The sequence below is a fragment of the Aquarana catesbeiana genome, linkage group LG09 (assembly GCF_042186555.1).
Source record: "Aquarana catesbeiana isolate 2022-GZ linkage group LG09, ASM4218655v1, whole genome shotgun sequence".
NCBI classification, from domain to species: Eukaryota; Metazoa; Chordata; class Amphibia; order Anura; family Ranidae; genus Aquarana; species Aquarana catesbeiana.
The window spans coordinates 244,168,623-244,189,708 of record NC_133332.1 but is presented as its reverse complement, the minus strand read 5'-3'; the positions used below and the strand labels follow the sequence as shown (position 1 = coordinate 244,189,708).

At 42.1% G+C, this 21,086-nt stretch overlaps 1 protein-coding gene across 3 annotated transcripts in view; it reads left to right on the top strand.

Moving 5' to 3' along the window:
- ODF2 (outer dense fiber of sperm tails 2) overlaps positions 1–21,086 on the top strand; it is a 95,691-nt gene that overhangs the window by 2,496 nt on the left and 72,109 nt on the right. For 2 of the 3 annotated variants that reach the window (XM_073600075.1, XM_073600072.1), the window contains exons 2-3: positions 8,858–8,968; positions 12,106–12,231. In XM_073600075.1, coding sequence (XP_073456176.1) covers positions 8,858–8,968; positions 12,106–12,231 — 237 coding nt within the window. Of the gene's footprint in view, positions 1–2,179; positions 2,497–8,857; positions 8,969–12,105; positions 12,232–21,086 lie in introns of those variants that run through there. The other variant, XM_073600074.1, reaches the window with a different exon arrangement.

Below are 21,086 nucleotides of genomic sequence, written 5' to 3'. Positions count from 1 at the left end.
GGTCAAGGCTGGAAGTAAATCTTTTTTTTTTTTTTTTAACTACTTGCCGACCAGCATCGGACGTGTACGCCTGCCATATTGATTGAAAGAGCCAGCGTACAGTGACGGCGATTTGCGCAGAGTTGGCACGGCTGCGCGAATCACCGTCATTGTACGTTGACTCTTTAAATCGATATGGCAGGCGTGCGCCCGCAGCCTGTCCCGGAAGTTGATGCGCGTGGCCAGCGGGCACCTGCGATCGCTCCTGACAGAGCCAGAACCGGGATCTGTGTGTGTAAACACACAGATCCCCGTTCTCTCAGGGGAGTAGAGACAGATCGTGTGTTCCTACTAAGCAGGAACAGCGATATGTCTCCTCCCCCCAGTCAGTCCCATCCCCCCACAGTTAGAACACACAGTGAGGGAACACTTAACCCCTTGATCGCCCCCTAGTGGTAACCCCTTCCCTGCCAGTGACATTTATACAGTAATCAGTGGCTATTTTTAGCTCTGACCGCTGTATAAATGTCACTGGTCCCAAAGAAGTGTCCGATGTGTCCACCGCAATGTCGTGGCCACGATAAAAATCGCAAATCGCCGCCATTACTAGTGAAAGAAAAAAAAAATATAATAAAAAAGTCATAAATATATATCCCCTATTTTGTAGACGCTATAACTTTTACACAAACCAATCTATATACGCTTATTGCGATTTTTTTTTTTTTTTTTTACCAAAAATATGTAGAAGAATATATATCGGCCTAAACTGAGGAAAAAAAATGTATTTATTTTTTTGGGATACTTATAGCAAAAAGTACAAAATTTTGTGTTTTTTTTTTTCTTTCAAAATTGGCGCTCTTTTTTTTTTGTTTATAGCGCAAAAAATAAAAACCGCAGAGGTGATCAAATACCACCAAAAGAAAACAATATGTGGGAAAAAAAAGGATATAAATTTTGTTTGGGTAAAACCTCGCAGTGTCAGTTAAAGTGACACAGTGCCGTATCGCAAAAAATGGCCCGGTCATTTAGGGGGCAAAGGGAGATTGGATTGGTTTTTTTGCTTTTAAAAAGGTAAAGAAGAAATTTGGTGTCTCTTTGACCCCAGATCTCTCCATAAAGAGGACTTGTCGTCCTTATTTCTATACCAAGGGATGTTTATAGGAATAATAGTGATCAAAAGAAATAAAATAACACAAAGGGACAGTGTAAAAATAAAAAGTAAAATAAATAAGAAAAAAAAATGTAAAGCATCCCCATCCCTCAGAAGCGAATGCACACGCAAGTTGCGCACGCATATGTAAACGGTATTTGTACCACACATGTGAGGTATCGCTGCGAGCGTTAGAGCGAGAGCAATGATTCAAGTGCCAGACCTCCCCTGTAACTCAAAACAAGTAACCTGTAAAAGAGTTTAAAATGTCGCCTATGGGGATTTTCAAGTAACGTCGTTTGTCGCTATTCCACAAGTGTGCGCATTTTTAAAGTGTGACATGTTAGGTATCTATTTACTCAGTGTAACATCATCTTTCACATTTTACCAAATAATTGGGGTATATGTTTTGTTTTTAATACATTCAAATGTATTTTTTCCCCAAAAATTTCACTTGAAACTGCTGCGCAAATACAGTGTGACATAAAAATTGCAATGATCTCCATTTTATTCCCCAGGGTCTCTGCTAAAATAAAATATGTTGTATTTTTTATTTTTTTTTTTAATTAATGAAAATGTATTTTCTCCCAAAAAATTGCACTTGAAACTGCTGCACAAATACCGTGTGACATAAAAAATTGCAATGATCTCCATTTTATTCCCCAGGGTCTCTGCTAAAATAAAATATTTTTTTTTGTTTTTTGTTTTTTTAAATTCATTAAAATGTATTTTTTTCCCCAAAAATTGCAATTGAAACTGCTGCGCACTGCGTGACATAAAAAAAAAAATGGCAATGATCTCCATTTTATTCCCCAGGGCCTCTGCTAAAATAAAATATATGTTTGGGGGTTCTAATTCATTTTCTAGCAAAAAAAAAAAAAAATATTGATTTAAACAAAAAGTGCCAGAAAAAGCCTGGCCAGCAAGTGGTTAATGCTAATGGTCATTTGAATGCTTGCAAAAAAAATGTAAAAAAATGAAAGATATGTTGAAGAAAAGTCTAATGGATGTTTTGTGTGCGGTTGTTTTTTTTAAATTGGTGCTTACTGCAATGCTGCAAGTTTCTGTTGCTGATTTGTAAGCAGTATTACTAGTTTTGTAATCTACAGTCTCTGCTATAGAATACCTAAGTACTGCCATGGTGGAGTGCAATGCATGGGGTAATCAGAACAGTAGCTGGCTTGGCTTTAGGTGTAGACAGTTGTAGGAAGCATCAGTATCCATAGGAACAGCTTGCTGGGAGTCGGGAGTCACCTGGGGCTCCTTCCAAGCTTTGTTACTATAGAAGAGTGTAAACTACGAGCAGAGCAGGCACACTCACTCCTAAAAGTCTTCTCCTGGATTTATTATTAATCTGATATAATAAGGTAGGAATCTGACTATAGTATCCATGAGCTGACCTTATACTTCTATACATCTCTATACATTTCTGTATTATGTTGTTTTATACCATAGAATGATTTTCAGCGGTTTCCTTCCACCCGTGTCTGGATTAGTAGTTTGCTTCTTGTTGTTTTTTTTTCATTTGTATTGTGTATTGGGTAATCACTAAGTTCAGCTGATGGTTTCCTGATTCTACTGTATCAGCAATTCTCAAATCATCAGTAGTGATTGTGTGAATACTCACATGATAGATAATAAAGGTGACATGGATGATAGTGATTGCTCTGGTGCAGTGTTGCTCATATTCCTCCATAGATGTGCACAGTCTAAAGCCTAATGTGGGGGTACACACTATAAGAAAATCGGGTGAACGATCGTCTGATTTTCCTTGTTTCACAGCAAATCGGAACCGATGAACAGAAATTCTCGTACGACAAAGGCTTTTTTTTTTTTTTTTTTTTTTGTTTCTGCTCAAGCGCATTCTTTCTTTTACAAAAATCGTACGAAAATGGTACACATAAAAATTTCGGAGTTTCTCCCTTTGGGAATTTTCGTACAAGAAGTCAGAATCGGCCGTTGAAAGTTGTGTACACTATACGAACATTGTACGAAAGTTCTTTGGAGGAAAATTCTCACCCGATTTTCTTATGGTGTGTACGAGCCCTTAAAGTGGACCTTTCAGTCATTTTTTCATCTTTCCATCTATTAAATCTTCTGTCCTTGTTGTTGTTTTAACTTTGGATAGTAAAACATTTTTTTTCTGCCAGTAAATACCTTATACAGCCCACTTCCTGATTCTTGTCTGGTCATTAGCCTAGGCTTATGACATCATGCACAGCTCTCTCTCTCACTTTCGTGAAAGTTTGCCAGGAAGGGAGGGGGGATGAGTCATAAGAGGGTCAATGAGAGCTGCAGAGCTGGAGGTGTGTCTGTGTAAATCCATGAAGTGGACAGGCAGCAGCTTCAGCTGCCCGCAGTTACATGGTTAGTAAGGTTGAATAAAGACACCAGTCCATCCAGTTCAACCTGAGTGAGTGTCTACAATTGTTCCTATCCCTGTACATTGTGTCTCAGTTAAAATGACTGCAGTCAGACTCAGGGGAGGGAGATATCTGCAGCATATTTGGCAAGTACAGAATCACAGTATATATAAAATAATATGCAAAGTGGTTGGAGGGAAACTTCAGAACGGCAAAAATGTTTTTATTAAAAATTATGTGAGCAGACTGCAGTTCCTCTTTAAGCTGTAAGAAAATTGGATGAATGATCTAAAGCAGGGGTAGGCAACCTGGGGCCCTTCAGCTGTTGTGGAACTACATTTCCCATGAGGCATTGCAAGGCTGGCAGTTATAATGTGACTCCCAGAGGCATGATGGGACTTGTAGTTCTGCAACAGCTGGAGGGCCCCAGGTTGCCTACTCCTGATCTAAAGCCTAGCGCTGTTAGAAAATCAGACAAATGATCTAAAGCAGTGTTTCTCAAACTTTTTTTGTCTTGCGGCGCACCAAAAAGATCTAAATATTTTAGCAGCACACCTGAAAAGATTTAACAATTTTTGTGGTCGGCAGTAAATATAATATATACTGATCACTGATATAAAATATTGGAGATCACACAAGACTGCTGCTTTTGTATCCATTATATTTTCAGGCTGATATAATATTGGGGAATGGGGATCACACAAGGCTGCTGCTTCTATTTACTGCTGATATAATCACACACTGGTCCATCCATTCCGATCTCTTCTCCCAACTTACCTTCTTGGCTCCACACCGTGTGGGACAGCGGGCTCCTCTGTTCTGTTGTGGGTGAGACTGGAGGAGGGAATGACGTCACGTTGAGGCGCGCCGTACTCAGCACCTCATTGGCTGGAAGCGCCTTGCACGGCACCTGTCCTGGCAACCAGACTGCAGCCTAATCGTATTCACGATCCGGATTGGTGGGGTCTGGTGGCGGCGAACATCAACCATTCCAAATAAATAGCTAGAGGAGAGAGAGAGATTGTGTCCAGGTGAAATCATTTAAATGCTGTCTTAAGATTTACAGTTTGCACAAGAAATATGGCGTTTGCCATGCTAGCTTGATCACTGTAGAATTCTAAAGTGCATCACTAGAGGGATCACCAGCAGGAGAAAGGAGAATATTAATATAAAACTTTAGAAAAAATACATGCAGTAGTTACATAGTCAGGTTGAAAAAAGACACAAGTCGATCTAGTTCTATATCTATCGTATCTCGCAAAACTTTTACTTGTTACTTACTTTACTTGTGCTCACTTTTGTTGCCAGTGGTTTAGACATTAATGTTGTGTGTTGAGTTATTTTGAGGGGACAGCAAATTTACACTGTTAGGCCCCTTTCACACGGACGGACCGTCTATCCGTTTTTCTTCCATCAGTCGACGGACGACAATGCATTCCTATGGGCAAACGGATGACCATCCATTAACCTCCGCTTCCGTTTTTATCCGTTTTTTTTTAACGTACGAGGCTACGTCCAGATCCATCAAAACGGATATTAACTGACAATGTCCGTCAACGTCCGATCAGTTAAGATCCGTTTTGAAGAAATAATTCAAAGTTCATACTTTGACAAATGAAAAAACAAAGTGAAAAAAACTTTATATTTTAAAAGGGTTATTCAGAATAATAAAACTAAAACGGTTTTGAACATGTGCTTTTGTGTCTTTTTTTATGCTATCAAAACACAAAGAAATAACAAAATTAATTAATTAATACATTTAAATTTTTCACTGCTATATATATATATATATATATATATATATATATATATATATATATATATATATATATATATATATATATATGTGTATATATATATATTGGTACTGCCATGGATCTTCTCCTGATGGAAATAGAAAGTAGTCGGCAAATTGTTCATGCATGGCAATGTAGGATGGGAGGAGCGATGCTTTCTGGGTAATTTCCTTAAAGGCACAGAAACAGCTGTAAACTGATGAAAACGGATACAAAAACGTATGAAAAAACGGATGTAAACGTGTACATTAATGGATGAAAACGGATATTAACGGAACGGAAGACGGATGAAGCAATGGATAAGAACTGATGCGTTTTTAACGTGGCTAAACTGATGGTGACCGTGTGAAAGGGGCCTAATACAAGCTGTGCACTCACTACTTTATATTGTAGCAAAGTATTATTTCTTCAGTGTTGTCACATGAAAAGATAATAAAATATTTACAAAAATGTGAGGGGTGTACTTTTACTTTTGTGAGATACTCTCTCTGTGTTGTGTGTATATATGTGTGTGCGCATACACACACACTTTAGTGATCTTTATTTTAGGTGGTTTTAGCTGTATACTAGCTTGCACTTTAATCCCTTCCTTACCATCCGCCGCAGTTGTACTTCGGCAGGTTGGCTCCCCTGGGCGAAACCATGTTACCTTACGTCGCTTCGCCTTTTGACCACTAGGCGGTGTGCTCGGCACCGATGCAAGTTCCCGCACCCGCGATCGCTCGTGACAGAGTGAGAACCAGGATCTGTGTGTGTAAACACACAAATCCCGGTTCTCTCAGGGGAGAGGAGACAGATTGTGTGTTCATACCATGTATGAACACCGATCTCTCTCTCTCTCCTCCTAGACAGTCCCATCCCCCCTACAGTTAGAACATAGTTAACCACTTGATTGCCCCCTAGTGTTAACTATATACGGTAATCAGTGCATATTATAGCATTTTGCCATAAAAATGGTCACAAAAATGTGTCAAAAGTGTCCATATTGTCCGCCGCAATATCGCAGTCCCGATAAAAATTGCAGATCACCACCATTACTAGTAAAAAAAAAAAAATAATAACAAAAATGCCATAAATCTATCCCCTATTTTGTAGACGCTATAACTTTTGTGCAAGCCAATCAATATACGCTTATTGCGATATATTTTTTTTTTTTACCAAAAATATGTAGAAGAATACATATCGGCCTAAACTGAGGAAAAAATTTGTTTAAAAAAAAAAAAAAAATGTGGGATATTTATTATAGCAAAAAAAGTAAAAGATATTGTGTTCTTTTCAAAATCGTCGCTCTTCTTTTGTTTATAGCGCAAAAAATAAAAACCGCAGAGGTGATCAAATGCCACCAAAAGAAAGCTCTATTTGTGTGGAAAAAAGGACTTCAATTTTGTTTGGGTACAACGTTGTATGACCGCGCAATTGTCAGGTAAAATGACGCAGTGCCGTATCGCAAAAAATGGCCTGGTCATTGAGCAGCCAAATCTTCTGGGGCTGTTAGTGTTAGGCATGAATTCTACTTTAAAACTGACCTTTGGTAAGGTGGGTTGAGTGCCATTAGGAATGAATGGCACCGAAGAACACCAACATGAAAACGTGTTTTTGTTTGTGAACCCAGCTTTAAATTGGTTCTAATTTTACCATAATGCATTCCCTGTACAGGATTTATATAGCGCCAACGGTTTGCGCGACGCTTTACAACATGAGGGCAGACAGTACACTTACAATACAAATCAATACAGGAGGGATCAGAGGGCCCTGCTCATTAGAGCTTACAATCTAGAAGGGAGGGTCAAGTGGAAACAAAAGGTAATAACTGTGGGGGGTGAGCTGATGGAGAAAATGAAAATATAGTTGTTAGGTGTAGTTAGGGTAGTCTTCTCTGAAGAGGAGGGTTTTCAGGGATCGTCTAAAAGCCAATAGAGTAGGAGATAAGAGGACAGATTGGGGTAAGGAGTTCCATAGGATTGGAGAGGCTTTGGAAAAGTCCTGGAGGTGAGCATGGGAAGAGGAAATGAGACATAGCTTTATTTCTGCTGAAAGGTCCACTTCAGAGGTACAACCCTGCATTGTCCCTTGGGTCTGGGAGGTAGGCCTTCACTCCAGGTCATTCTGGTTAGCTTCCTTGCTTTGGTCATGGCAGCAGAGCAGAGAATGAAAGGTTAGTACCGTATTTGCTCCTGGAGAAGAGGGAGCCTGTCATTGAAAATATCACAGGTTCTCCTCAGTTACTCTGTGTTATATGTACAGCATTGTGGACAGACCACTTAGATATGACAGGAACAGATCTACTCCAGATCCTCTTGTTCACATATGTTGTTTTTGCACTTATAGAAGAGTATAAAAAGACTGTCTACGAGGTGTGTCTAAAAAGTTTGGTGAAGGGTGCGATATCTCAATAACAACATAGGCAAGGTGTGCATGTATGCACATGGCTATCCAGAGATACGTCAAGAAGTGCCACCTAGCGTGGTGTACACGTGACCATCAGGGTAAACCCAAACGTAGTCCATGTGAGAGGTAGGGTCACTACTACTAGTGCAATGGAGCAACAAGTGAACATCAAGTTCTGCTACAAATTGGGGAAACCGGCGATGGAGACGCGTGAAATGTTGTTGCAAGAGTACAGGACAGAAGCTGTTAGCAGAAAATGTTTTTACGACTGGTTCAAACGCTTTCGCAGCGGGAAGGAAACAACTGAGGATGAGCCACATTTGAGTCAGCCGTCAACAAGCAGAACCCCAGACAGGATCGAGTGAGTACGACAAATGCTGGCACAAGATTGGCAACTGGCTCTACGATTGATGGCGGAGGAATTGGGCATTAGCAAGGACACAATGGGCACCATCATCCACAAAGATTTGGGTAAGCGGAAGTTCTGTTCCCGGTTTGTGCCACACAAGATGACAAATGAACAGAAAGCAAAACAAATCCTGGAGATTTCATTACCATTTGTGACCAGGATTCAGTCTGCTCCCTATGCGATCCGTGTGCGACAATTCTTGGCTCAGCGCTGCGTACCTGTTCTCGATCATTTACCGTACTCCCCTGATCAGGCACCTACAGACTTCTTTCTGTTTCCCCGCCTGAAGAGCGTCATGAAAGGCGCACATTTTGCGGACATGGCGGCAATCTAAGAATGTGTGAAATGGTGAGGCTGCTGCATTGATGGCAATGGTGAGGCTGCTGCATTGATGGCAATGGTGAGGCTGCTGCATTGATGGCAATGGTGAGGCTGCATTGATGTGGACAGATGAGGCTGCATTGATGGCACTTGTGAGGCTGCAGATGGGCACTGACCCTTATTTTGCTTCAAAGTTCCTTATTTAAAATGTAAGGTTTTTTGCCTGAAACTTCCCTCTTAAAATGAATGTGCGTGTTATATGCTGATAAATACAGTAATTTGTTTGGATCTTCTGTTTTGTTTCTTTTTTGATACCTTTCACCAAACTTTTTAGACACACCTTATATACTTCATGCTTTTTTTTGCAGCCAGTTGTATTGGTTTTGGGTAAATTCAAGTGTGCACAGAACATAATAGGTTTACATTTTTTTGTTTGTTTGGTTTCCATCAGAAAACCATGAAGAACCGTTCTCCGTCCCCCCCGCTGCATGTCCATGTGGATGAGAGTACTCCCGTCCATGTTCATATCAAGAAGGGAACAAAGACTGCCTCCAGATTACAGGTCAGATTTTGCCATTTATAATTGACAGCTCAATGTACATTTACTGCGCTCATATTCTGAGTGGTTATGGCAGTGGTTTGTCTGTAAGACTGTCACTGTAAGAATACAGAAAGCTGATGAGAGGTGTAAAGTGCGGGCACCCAGAGGCACCTTCCATTCATCTTCTGTCTATCTAGTTCAGGGGTCTCCAAACTACGGCCCTCCAGTTGTTCAGGAACTGCAACTCCCATCATGCCTAGTCATGTCTGTGAATGTCAGAGTTTTACAATGGCTCATGGTATATGTAGTTCGGCAACAGCTGAAGGGCCGTAGTTTGGAGATCCATGATCTAGTTCAACCAATAGAAAACCTCCATATACAGAATCCTCTATCCTCTATCCAGAAGAAGGCAAATCCAATTTGCTCCAGCGATCCCTTGAAGGCAATCAGATATTCCCTGGATCAATTTCTAGTGTTATCATCTATAAATGTTAGTATCCATTTATATTTTGTTAGTTTAGGAAGCATCCAGTTCTTTTTTATGTAATCACTTGACCTTCGGAAGGTTTTATACCCTTTTGTGACCAGGCTATTTTTTGCTATTCAGCACCGTGCTACTTTAACTGGTAATTGTGCTGTCATGCAGTACTGTACGCAAATGAAATTTTATATCTTTTTTTTTCACACAAATAGAGCTTTCTTTTGGTGGTATTTGATCACCTCTGCGGTTTTTATTTTTTATTATATAAATTAAAAAAAAGACAAAAAATTAAAAAAAAAAACAATATTTTTTACTTTATGCTATAAAACATCCAATTAAAAAAATCAAATTTCTTCATAAATTGAGGACAAAATTTACATTGCTACATGTCTTTGGTAAAATTCCAATAAGCATATATTGATTAGTTTGCACAAAAGTTATAGCGTCTACAAACCATGGGATTTTTTAATGTTTTTTACTAGTGAAGGTGGCGATTTTTTTTTTTTTTTTTTTTTTAAGCAGGATTGTGGCAGGCAAATCTGACACTAGGTGACCAGCGACACCATTACAGTGATCAGTGCTAAAAAAAAAATGCACTGTGACTGTATAAATGACACTGACAGGAAGGGGTTAACATCAGATCAAAGGTTATGTGTACTCCTAGGGCAGTGATGGCGAACCTTGGAACCCCAGATGTTTTGGAACTACATTTCCCATGATGCTCAAATACACTGCAGTATAGCTGAGCATCATGGGAAATGTAGTTCCAAAACATCTGGGGTTCCAAGGTTCACCATCACTGTCCTAGGGAGTGCTTTCTAACTGTGGGGGGAATGCTGTGACTGGAGGAAAAGAGAGATCTGTTTTCTTTAAACAGATAAGAAATGGACTGGAAGAAAACAGAGATGTTTTTTATACTCGTAATGGCGGTGATCAGCGACTTATAGTGGGACTGTAATAGTGTGGTGGGCAATCTGACACTAACGCTGGCTGGGTGTACACTAACTGACACTAATACAGCAATCAGTGTTAATACTATACACTGTCACTGTACTAATGACACTGGCTGAGAAGGGGTTAACATTTAGGGGCGATCAAGGGGTTAACTGTATGCCTAACCATGTGAAATGTGTGTAATATGTGCTCTGTCAGTGTTCAGAGCTCTGTTTTGTTTACAACACAGAGCTCTCTTCCATGAATGATGGAGCCAATCAGCAGGTCCCCGCGATCAATCATTGGCCGGGACCTGCTGGTCACCTTGTGCTGTAACAAATCGCAGCACAGCCGACTTTACCCAGAAATGCTGATCAGGTACCAGACGTGTGATCCAGCGCACAGAGGCCGCTTTGCAGCAGTAAATGTTCATGGGGCGGTCTGCAAGCGGTTAAAACAATCTACTGAGCTGGCCACAACTAGTTCTTGAGGGAGTCCATTCCACATTTTCACAGCTCTTACTGTGTAGAAGCCTTTCCGTATATGTGGAGGTTAAATCCCTTTTCCTCCAGACATAAAGAGTTGTCCTCTGTAATGACCTTAAAGTGTTACTAAACCCAGGAGCCTGCATTCACCATATCTTGTCACAGAACATGGAAATGCAATTATTTTAGTAACTATAAACTGCTAAATACCTTTTCCCATCAGCAGTATATAGCAGTCTTGTGACTTCTATCAGTGTCTGGTTAATGCTTGTAGGAGGAGTTTTCATTCTCTTCTGATTGTCCTATGAGGCTGCATGACCCCTGACCCTCTGTCTCGACAGTGCTGATTGGCCCTGTGCCGATCACATGCACCCCAAAGAAAAAACTCTCTAGCAATACACACCGAACTGAGCATGTGCAGAGTGCCTCAAAGGCTCTGTATTATCAGGTGATGGATTGGGGACTGTGGAAGAAAGCAAGGATTAGAGAAGACAGAATCAAACAGCCTTTTCACACAATGCAGAGAATTAACTCCTTTGGTTCCACAGTGAGTATAACAAACATGCTTTACTGCATATACAGACCATTTTACCATGGGAGCGCCAGTCACCACTGAAGAAAGGTAAGTAGCCAACAGGTGACTCAGGCCCCCCGATTCAACTTGTAACAGAAAGATCACTTATGGGAACATTGTAAACCATGTGCAGTGAAAGGTTCCCCGGGTTCAGCTGAATACCCCTTTTGTAAACATTTTGTAAAGGTTAGACTACAATACAGTGGTACCTTGGATTACGAGCATAATTCGTTCAAAAAGAATGCTTGTAATCCAAAGCGCTCTTATATCAAAGCAAGTTTCCCCATAGGAAATAATAGAAACTCATATAATCAGTTCCAGTGGCACTGCTAGTGTATGCAGTACCGGGTGTAACCAGAGGTGCGGGCGCTGGAAACACTTGGAGCCGCTCGGATGCACCCTGAGAGGCTCGGAGACACTCGGAAATAGAGTGTTTCCAAACATTTCTGAGCGCCCCCGTACCTCTGGCCAAATGCGGTACTGCACGCCCCAGAGGCTTGAATACAGCTTGTTTTGCGAGACAACGCTCACAAACCGAGTCAGGATTTAAAAAAGAAATAATAGCTTGTATTGGGAAACGCTCGTTAACCGCGTTACTCGCGATCCGAGGTATTACTGTACTTACTTTCTAGAAATGTGTTTGAATCTGACCTAACAAATTCTTTGGTTTATGCCTCTGATTCAGAAAGGACCCAAAAGCAAAGGGAAAAGTGATCCCGGGAATCTTCGGCGGACAGTTAAGGTAAAGACTCGGGTCCCATGGATTCCTCCAGGGAAAACCTCTGTACGAGATGCTGGATTCAAATGGGAGGTAAGTGGTCTTTTCATTTAGGAATTGGAAATGTATGTTGTTATTTAATTTTGTGAAGAGAAGAAGGAGGTGTTCTGTAGTCCTGTCCTAAGCTGACAACACTACTCTCCTATAAATACTGTGCAGTGTAAGCAATGTCATTTTAGGAAGGAAGTGTGTTACTGGCAGGATCATCAAATGAAAACACTAAGAGCCCATTCACACAGGGGCAACTTTGGATCCGACTTCAAGTCGCCCCTAGTCGCCTCAAGTCGCGCTACACGAAAAAATCAATGTAAGTGAATGGATCTGTCTTAATGCACACTACTGCAGTCGCTCCGACTTCAGAAAAGGTTCCTGTACTACTTCAATCCGACTTGAAGGCAACTTGTACCCATTGATTTCAATGGAAGTTGCCTCCAAGTCTGATCACTGTTCATACTGAGGCAACTTTACAGGAAGCAGAAAGGAAACAGAAAGTAATTTCCTCCACTAAACAGCCAGCCCCCTCCTTCTCACACACAGCTGATAAGCTCTGATTGGCCACTTGTAAAGTTCCCTGTCCTGGAGGCGACTTCAAGTTGTGTTGTAAGTTGCCCCTAGTCGTGCTGTGATTCATACTCAAGTCGTGTCCAAGTTGCCTCCCAAAGTCGTGCTGGAAGTCGTGTTGCCCCTGTGTGAATGGGCTCTAAAGCAGCCACCACATGTAACGGCTGGTAAGCTGCAATGTATTATATTTTTGTCCTTGTGTTTATATTATATACTCTTAAATAGACAGAAACACGGGAATAAAATGGCTCATCCTTCTTAGCCCCACATCTAACCTGGAACCCCCCGGGGTGCTCACTTACCACTTCATGGCAGTGATGGCTGTTCACATCCTTCAGCCTGAATTATTCTTTGCCACTACTTGGGCTTGTGCAGTAAAACTCCCCAAAGATTTCAATGAGACTATGGTACTGGTGTCTACGTCCTGCTCCATTCCTGTTACTGCACAAGTTTGGACAGGGCTTGAGAAGAATTTGGGCCCAAGAATATAATCAATTTACATCCACTCACCGGCTACTTTATTAGGCACACCTTTTGAATTGTTTGGTAACAAAAATTGCTAATCAGCCAATCACTTGACCGCAACTCAATGCATTTAGGCATCTAGACGCGGTGAAGACAACTTGCTGAAGTTCAAACTGAGCATCAGAATGGGGAAGAAAGGGGATTTAATTGACTCTGAACGTGGCCTGGTTGTTGGTGCCAGACGGGCTGGTCTGAGTATTTAAAAAAATGCTGATCTACTGGGATTTTTACACACAACCATCTCTAGGGTTTACAGAGAATGGTCCGACAAAGAGAAAATTTCCAGTGAGCGGCAGTTGTGTGGAGGAAAATACCTTGTTGAACTCAGAGGAGAATGGGCAGACGATAGATTGGCAACAGTAACTCAAATAACCACTCATTACAATAAAGGATTGCAGAATACCATCTCTGAACGCACAACACATCGAACCTTGAAGCAGATGGGCTACAGCAGCAGAAGACCATACCGGGTGCCACTCCTGTCAACCAAAAACTGGAAACTGAGGCTACAATTTGCACAGGCTCACCAAAATTGGACAAAAGAAGATTGGCAAAACATTGCCTGGTCTGATGAGTCTCAATTTCAGCTGCAACATTCAGATGGAAGGGTCAGAATTTGGTGTAAACATGAAAGTATGGATCCATCCTGCCTTGTATCACCGGTTCAGGCTGGTGGTGTTGTAATGGTGTGGGGGATATTTTCTTGGCACACTTTGGACCCCTTAGTACCAATTGTGCATTGTTTAAACACCACGGTCTACCTGAGTATTGTTGCTGACCATGTCCATCCCTTTATGACTACAGTGTACACATCTTCTGATGGCTCCTTCCAGCAGGATAATGTACCATGTCACAAAGCTCAAATCATCTCAACACTGGTTTCTTGAACATGACAATGAGCTCACTGTACTCCAATGGCCTCCACAGTCACCAGATCTAAATTCAATAGACGACCTTTGGGATGTGGTGGAATTGGAGATTTGCATCATGGATGTGCAGCCGACAAATCTGCAGCAACTGCGAGATGCTATCATGTCAATATGGACCAAAATCTCTGAGGAATATTTCCAACACCTTGTTGAATCTATGCCACGAAGAATGAAGGCAGTTCTAAAGGGAAAAGGGGTTTCACCTGGTACTAGCCTGGTGTACCTAATAAAGTGGCCGGTGAGTGTAGTTACGTAGTTTATAAGATTGAAAAAAGACCCAGGTCCACCCAATTCAACCTATGTGTATGCATGTGTGTGATTTGTATTCTCAAATAATTCCCATAGTCCTGTTTATTCTGCTTCTTGAGGAAGATAGCTAAAAGTTTTTTTCTTCAAGTTGTCGACATTCTTAGCTAATACCACTTCCAGGAGGAGGGAGTTCTACAATTTAACTGCTCTAGCTATAAAGAACCATTTCCGCAGAGGAAACCGTTTAGGCTGCTTTCACACTGGAGCGGGCGTTGATGGTAAAACGCCGCTATTTTTAGCGGCGCTTTACCGTTGTTTTATCTGCGCTGTTGAGCCGCTAGCGCCCGCGTAGCGCCACCGCCGAAGCACTTCAGCAGCGGTGGCCATTTATTTCAATGGGCAGGAGCATGTATACACCGTGTAGCGCCACCGCCCGAAAGATGCTGCTCGCAGGACTTTTTTTAGACCCCTTTCACACTGGAGGTGTTTTTTCAGGCGCTTTAGCGCTAAAAATAGTGCCTGTAAAAAGCCTCAGCTGCAATCCCAGTGTGAAAACCAGAGTGCTTTCACACTGGGGCGCTGCGCTGGCAAGGTGTCACAAAAAGTCCTGCAAGCAGCTTCTTTGCAGCGCTGTAGGAGAAGTGAATACACCACTACTAAAGCGCCCCTGTCCATTGAAGTCAATGGGCAGCGCCGCCGTACCGCCAGCAAATCGCCGATGCAGCAGCATTTTGCGGGAGGTTTTAACCCCTTTTTTCAGCCGCTAGCGGGGGTTAAAACTGCCCTGCTATCGGCCAAATAGCGCCTCTAAAACCACGGTAAAGCGCCGCTAAAAATAGCGGCTCTTTACCACCGATGCCCGGGTGCTTTCAGTGTGAAAGGGCTCTTAATGGTCCTGCCAGTGCAGCGTCCCAGTGTGAAAGCACTCAGGCTTTCACACTGGGGGTGCAGGGGAGGCATTTTTCAGGCGCTTTACAGGCGCTATTTGTAGCCCAAAAGCGCCTGAAAAACGCCCCAGTGTGAAAGGGGTCTATGAGTTACGGAAGTCACCTTTATGTATTTGTACATTGTACTCAGAGCAGAAATCTCAACCCAGTTTAAAGGTTGTAAGGCCCCCTGATAGCTGACCTATCTTTTGCCTGAGTCCAATGGCTATTATTCTGTCAGGCCTGTTGAAGGTAAAACTGTCACTTAAAAGAGAAGTGAGTTTAATTTTTTTTTAGAATTATACTTAGCTAGGTGGATGCTGTATCTGTCCCCCAGCACCTCTACACTGAGAACCAGGCGATCAAACATCACCGATCACTTGGTTATCACAGTTCCCTGAGCAAAGAGTTGTAGCCTGTCAGTCACAGCTCTCTGCTCTGCTTCCTCCTCGCTCATTGGAGCGCTGAGCTGTGGAGGGGGCGGCCGGCTCAGTCTCTCAGCGGCTGGCTGAGCGGGGTGTCAGTTCAGGCACCTGGTGGATCCAGACTCCCATTGTCGGGATGACGCGGTGCCTGGACTGATATTTGTGACATCAGCAGAGAGCGGATCACAGGAAACCGGGTCACAGGAGTGCAAAACGAATTGCACTCCTGTGATCCATAGGAGAAGTGCAACCAAACAAGCTTTGGTTGGACTTCTCCTCTAACAAAGCCTTTGAAATTTTTCATCTATCTAATCCTTGTGGCACATTTGTTATATGATGCTTTTTAATACAGTGCCTTGAAAAAGTATTCATACGCATTCATTCATCAGTATTCATAAATGGTTTTCACAATTTTTTTACAAATAAATATGTGAAAAGTGTGGCGTGCATTTGTATTCAGCCCCCCCTGAGTCAATACTTTGTAGAACCACCTTTCACTGCAATTACAGCTGCAAGTCTTTTTGGGGATGTCTCTACCAGCTTTTCACATCTAGAGAGTGACATTTTTGCCCATTCTTCTTTTGTAAAATAGCTCAAGCTCTGTCAGATTGGATGGAGAGCGTCTGTGAGCAGCTATTTTCAAGTCTTGTCACAGATTCTCAATTGGATTTAGGTCTGGACTTTGACTGGGCCATTCTAACACATGAATGTGCTTTGATCTAAACCATTCCATTGTAGCTCTGGCTGTATGTTTAGGGTTGTTGTCCTGCTGGAAGGTGAACCTCTGCCCCAGGTTTTCTTCTAAGATTGCCCTGTATTTGGCTCCATCCATCTTCCCATCAACTCTGACCAGCTTCCCTGTCCCTGCTGAAAAAAAGCATCCCCACAACATGATGCTGCCACCACCATGTTTCACGGTGGGGATGATGTGTGTTCAGGGTGATGTGCAGTTAGTTTTCTACCACACATAGCGTTTTACTTTTAGGCTTTAAGGCCAAAAAGTTCAATTTTGGTCTCGTCTGACCAGAGCACCTTCTTCCACATGTTTGCTGTGTCCCCCACATGGCTTCTCGCAAACTGCAAATGTGACTTCTTATGGATTTCTTTCAACAATGACTTTCTTCTTGCCACTTCTCCATAAAGGCCAGATTTGTGGGGTGCACGACTAATAGTTGTCCTGTGGACAGATTCCCCCACCTGAGCTGTGGATCTCTGCAGCTCCTCCAGAGTTACCATGGGCCTCTTGGCTGCATCTCTGATAAATGATTTCCTTGCCCGGCCTGTCAGTTTAGGTGGACGGCCATGTCTTGGTAGGTTTGCAGTTGTGCCATACTCTTTCTGTTTCCAGATGATGGATTGAACAGAGCTCGGTGAGATGTTCAAAGCTTGGGATATTTTTTTATAACCTAACCCTAGATCTCCATAACTTTATCCCTGACCTGTCTGGTGTGTTCCTTGGCCTTCATGATGCTGTTTGTTCACTAAGGTTCTCTAACAAACATCTGAGGACTTCACAGAACAGCTGTATTTATACTGAGATTAAATTACACACAGATGGACTCTATTTACTAATTAGGTTACTTCTGAAGGCAATTGGTTCTACTAGATTTTAGTTAGGGGTATCAGAGTAAAGGGGGCTGAATACAAATGCACGCCACACTTTTCAGATATTTTTTTTTGTAAAAAATGTTGAAAACCATTTCATTTTCCCTCCACTTCACAATTATGTGCCACTTTGTGTTGGTCTATCACATAAAATCCCAATAAAATACATTTACGATTTTGGTTGTAACATGACAAAATGTGGAAAATTTCAAGGGATATGAATACTTTTTCAAGGTACTGTATCTGTGTCCATATTGGGGGGATTGCACTTATCTAGCCTTCTCTATGTCGCAGGGACAGAAAGTAAAGGGAAATCTCCCTAACAAGGACATAGAGCAATAAAAATCCAAAATACATTCCAAACAAAAGTGTACTAATACTTATTATTTGCCATAACAATTATTTTTTGTGTGGTGCAATGACATACACACAACTTTTTGAAGTTGTCTACGCTCTCAGCTAGCAGCTGGGGGAGGGAGTTCTACAATGTATACTCTAACAGTAAAGAACCCTTTCTGCAATGTAACCTCAGAACATCTTTCTTCTTCGGAAAGGACACATTTCTTCTAGTCTCAAATTGTGGCACATGTCTTCTTCAAGGAATATATAGAATGATTAATGTATTTCTTTAATGGATGACGTTTTTAACACATGACAGTATTGTGCTAGCTTTCCCAGCTGCAGCTTGGCCTTGCCTGTTATTGCTAAGTGTGTAATAATCTGTTAGGACCCCCAGATCCTTTCCATCACTGATTCTCTCAGAGGAGACCCTCTTAATGTGTCATTTGTTTTTGGCACCTAAGTGCATAACTTTACAACCTCATCTGCCATGTAGCTGCCCCAACCCCCTGTTTTACTAAGGTCTTCCTGTAATGTGCCAAAATACATTTTCCAGCATAAATTGGTATCATCAACAAGCACTGAAATTGAACAACATTGGCCCCAAGACAGAACCCTTGGGCACACCACTCACAACTTTAGACCATTCAGAGAATGGGTCATTTATCACTACTGTCTGGACCCATTCAGCTTCCTATCCATGTACTGTACATACAATTCCAACAACTCCAACAGATATTAAACCGTATCCGTATTCTCCAGAAATAATCCATACACATCCACACATTATTGGCACTGTAATCTTTTTTTATTAAGTTATTTCTTAGTGTATTTCTGCCTCCTTGTAACGTCCTCCTTGTTACGTGAGCTCCTGAACCTCTCCTTTTCCTCCCTCATTTCTGTATGTTTGGAATGATTAGTGCACATTAGTTGCAGTCACATGCACTGCTCTATGCACACTATAAATCCCATAAGCCATAGTCAATCTTAGAGGTGAGCAAGAAGAGAGGATGGCTACATTCCTACATAAAGACATACAGAGGGAGCGTAGCCACCTTCTAACAGGGAGTCAATTACAGCAGCAAAAAAAAAGAAGTTATTTGGAGGAGGCTGAGAGCAATAGCAAGTACTTTTTTGAGATAAGAATAGATGCTTGAATAGAATTTTAAATCATTTTAAACTAGAGTTTAGTGTCACTTTAAAGGTTTATGGGGTACAGTATGAAATGCTTTAGCAAAATCTCGATGAACTACATCTACTGGGATTCCATCATTCAATTTCTCATTTACTTCCTCATAGAACAATAACAGGTCAGTCTTTCATAGATGATGCTGGATGTGCTCCAGCCAGGAAATAAGGTGGGCTAGTCTGACCTCCGTAAACTATGTAACCGCTTAAGGACCGCCCCATATATACTTCCTCTTTTTTCCCCTGCAAAGTAAAAGCATAACGGGCTAGTATGCATCGCATACTAGCCCACTATGTTGCTCTTACCTGCAAACAAAGCCCGCGATGTCGCCGCTGGTGGCCGCATCCATCTTTATCCCTCTTCCTTCCGGGGACTCTGGCTCTGTGACTGGCATGCGCGCAGGAGCCGCCGGTCACGGCATGGGCCCTTTAGAAACGGCACGATTGTGCCCTTTCTTCAGTGCGCATACGCCAATGACATCGGTGCAAGCGTATATGGTAAATATCTCCTAAACTTTGTAGGTATAGGAGATATTTCCAGTACCTACAGGTAAGCCTCATTATGGGCTTACCTGTAGGTAAAAGTGGTGTAACTAGGATAACAACCACTTTAAGCACAAAATTGCATACCTGTACGTGATATTTCTTAATCGTACATCACAGGACACAGAGCCATAGTAATTACTATGTGGGATATAGGCCACCTTCAGGTGCTGGACACAGGCACACCCTAAACAGGAAGTCCATTCCCTATATAACCCCTCCAATACTGGGAGTAGCTCAGTTTTTTCGCTGGTGTCTGGAAGGCATATGTCTCCTGGGTTGAATCCAGGGGTTGGCACCCCAGGAGGTATGTCATAAGTAGAATCCTTGACATTCTGCAGATGGTGTTAGAAATGAAGCTGGACTTGAGTACTTTGAAAGGCCAGGTCTCGGCCTTATCGGTATTGTTTTAACGACCACTTGCTTCGCATTTTTTGGTTCATAGTTTTTTTCAGGGAGTAATGCAGCTTAATCCCCCGGTTAGGTCACCACTGAACCCTTGGGACTTGAATTTAGTTCTGTCGGCAAAAACAGCCCTTTTGAGCTGATACAACATAATCCCTTGGTCCTTTTGACAAGGAAACTAGTTTTTCTGGTAACCATATCCTCTGCAAGAAGAGTATCAGAGTTGGTGTCATGGTTAATGGAAAAAAAGTCCTGCCAGCAGCATCTTCGGAGCGGTGAAGGAGCGGAGTGTATACCGCTCCTTCACCGCTCCTGCCCATTGAAATCAATGGGACGGCGCGGCTATACCGCCGGCAAAGCACCTCTGCAGAGGCGCTTTGTGGTGGTTTTAACCCTTTCTCGGCCGCTAGCAGGGGGGTAAAACCTCCCCCGCTAGGGGCCGCATACCGGCGGTAAAGCGCCGCTTACAATAGTGGTGCTTAACCGCCGAGAACGCCCCCGCCCCAGTGTGAAAGGACCCTTAGACTCCGCGCCCTGGGGAATCTATGCTCTAGCTCCCACTGGGATCTGTGTTAGTGATCCAGTAGACCTGCTTACTGAACCTCCCTGAGTACTATCCACAGCAGTCAGTCCTAGGGTCCACTAGGGACCTACGGAGTGCATCTGTCACCTGGTCTCAGGTGACCTGACAGTTGGCTGCTCTTTCTTGTAAAGAGCCATATTATTATTCACAAGGATAAGGTAGTATTGCGTCCTCATCCTAACTTTCTACCGAAGGTAGTGTCAGGTTTTATCTAAACTAGGACGTTGTTCTACCTTCATTTTTTTCCAGAACCCTGTTCTATGGAAGAAAAATCACTACATTCTCTTGATGTTGTGAGAGCAGTCAAGGTCTACTTAAAGGCGACTGACGGATGTTTTATTTGTGAATCACAATTTTTTTGCTTAGAATAAAGATCACAATTCTCGCAACGTAACATCATCTTTCGCATTATACAAAAAGATTGGGCTAACTTTACCGTTTATTTTTTTGTGTATTTTTTCCCAAAAAATTGCGTTTGAAAGACTACTGTGCAAATACAGTGTGACATAAAATATTGTAACAACCGTCATTTTATTCTCTAGGGTCTCTACTAAAAAAATATACATAATTGTTCGGGCGTTCTAAGTAATTTTCTAGCAAAAAATACAGA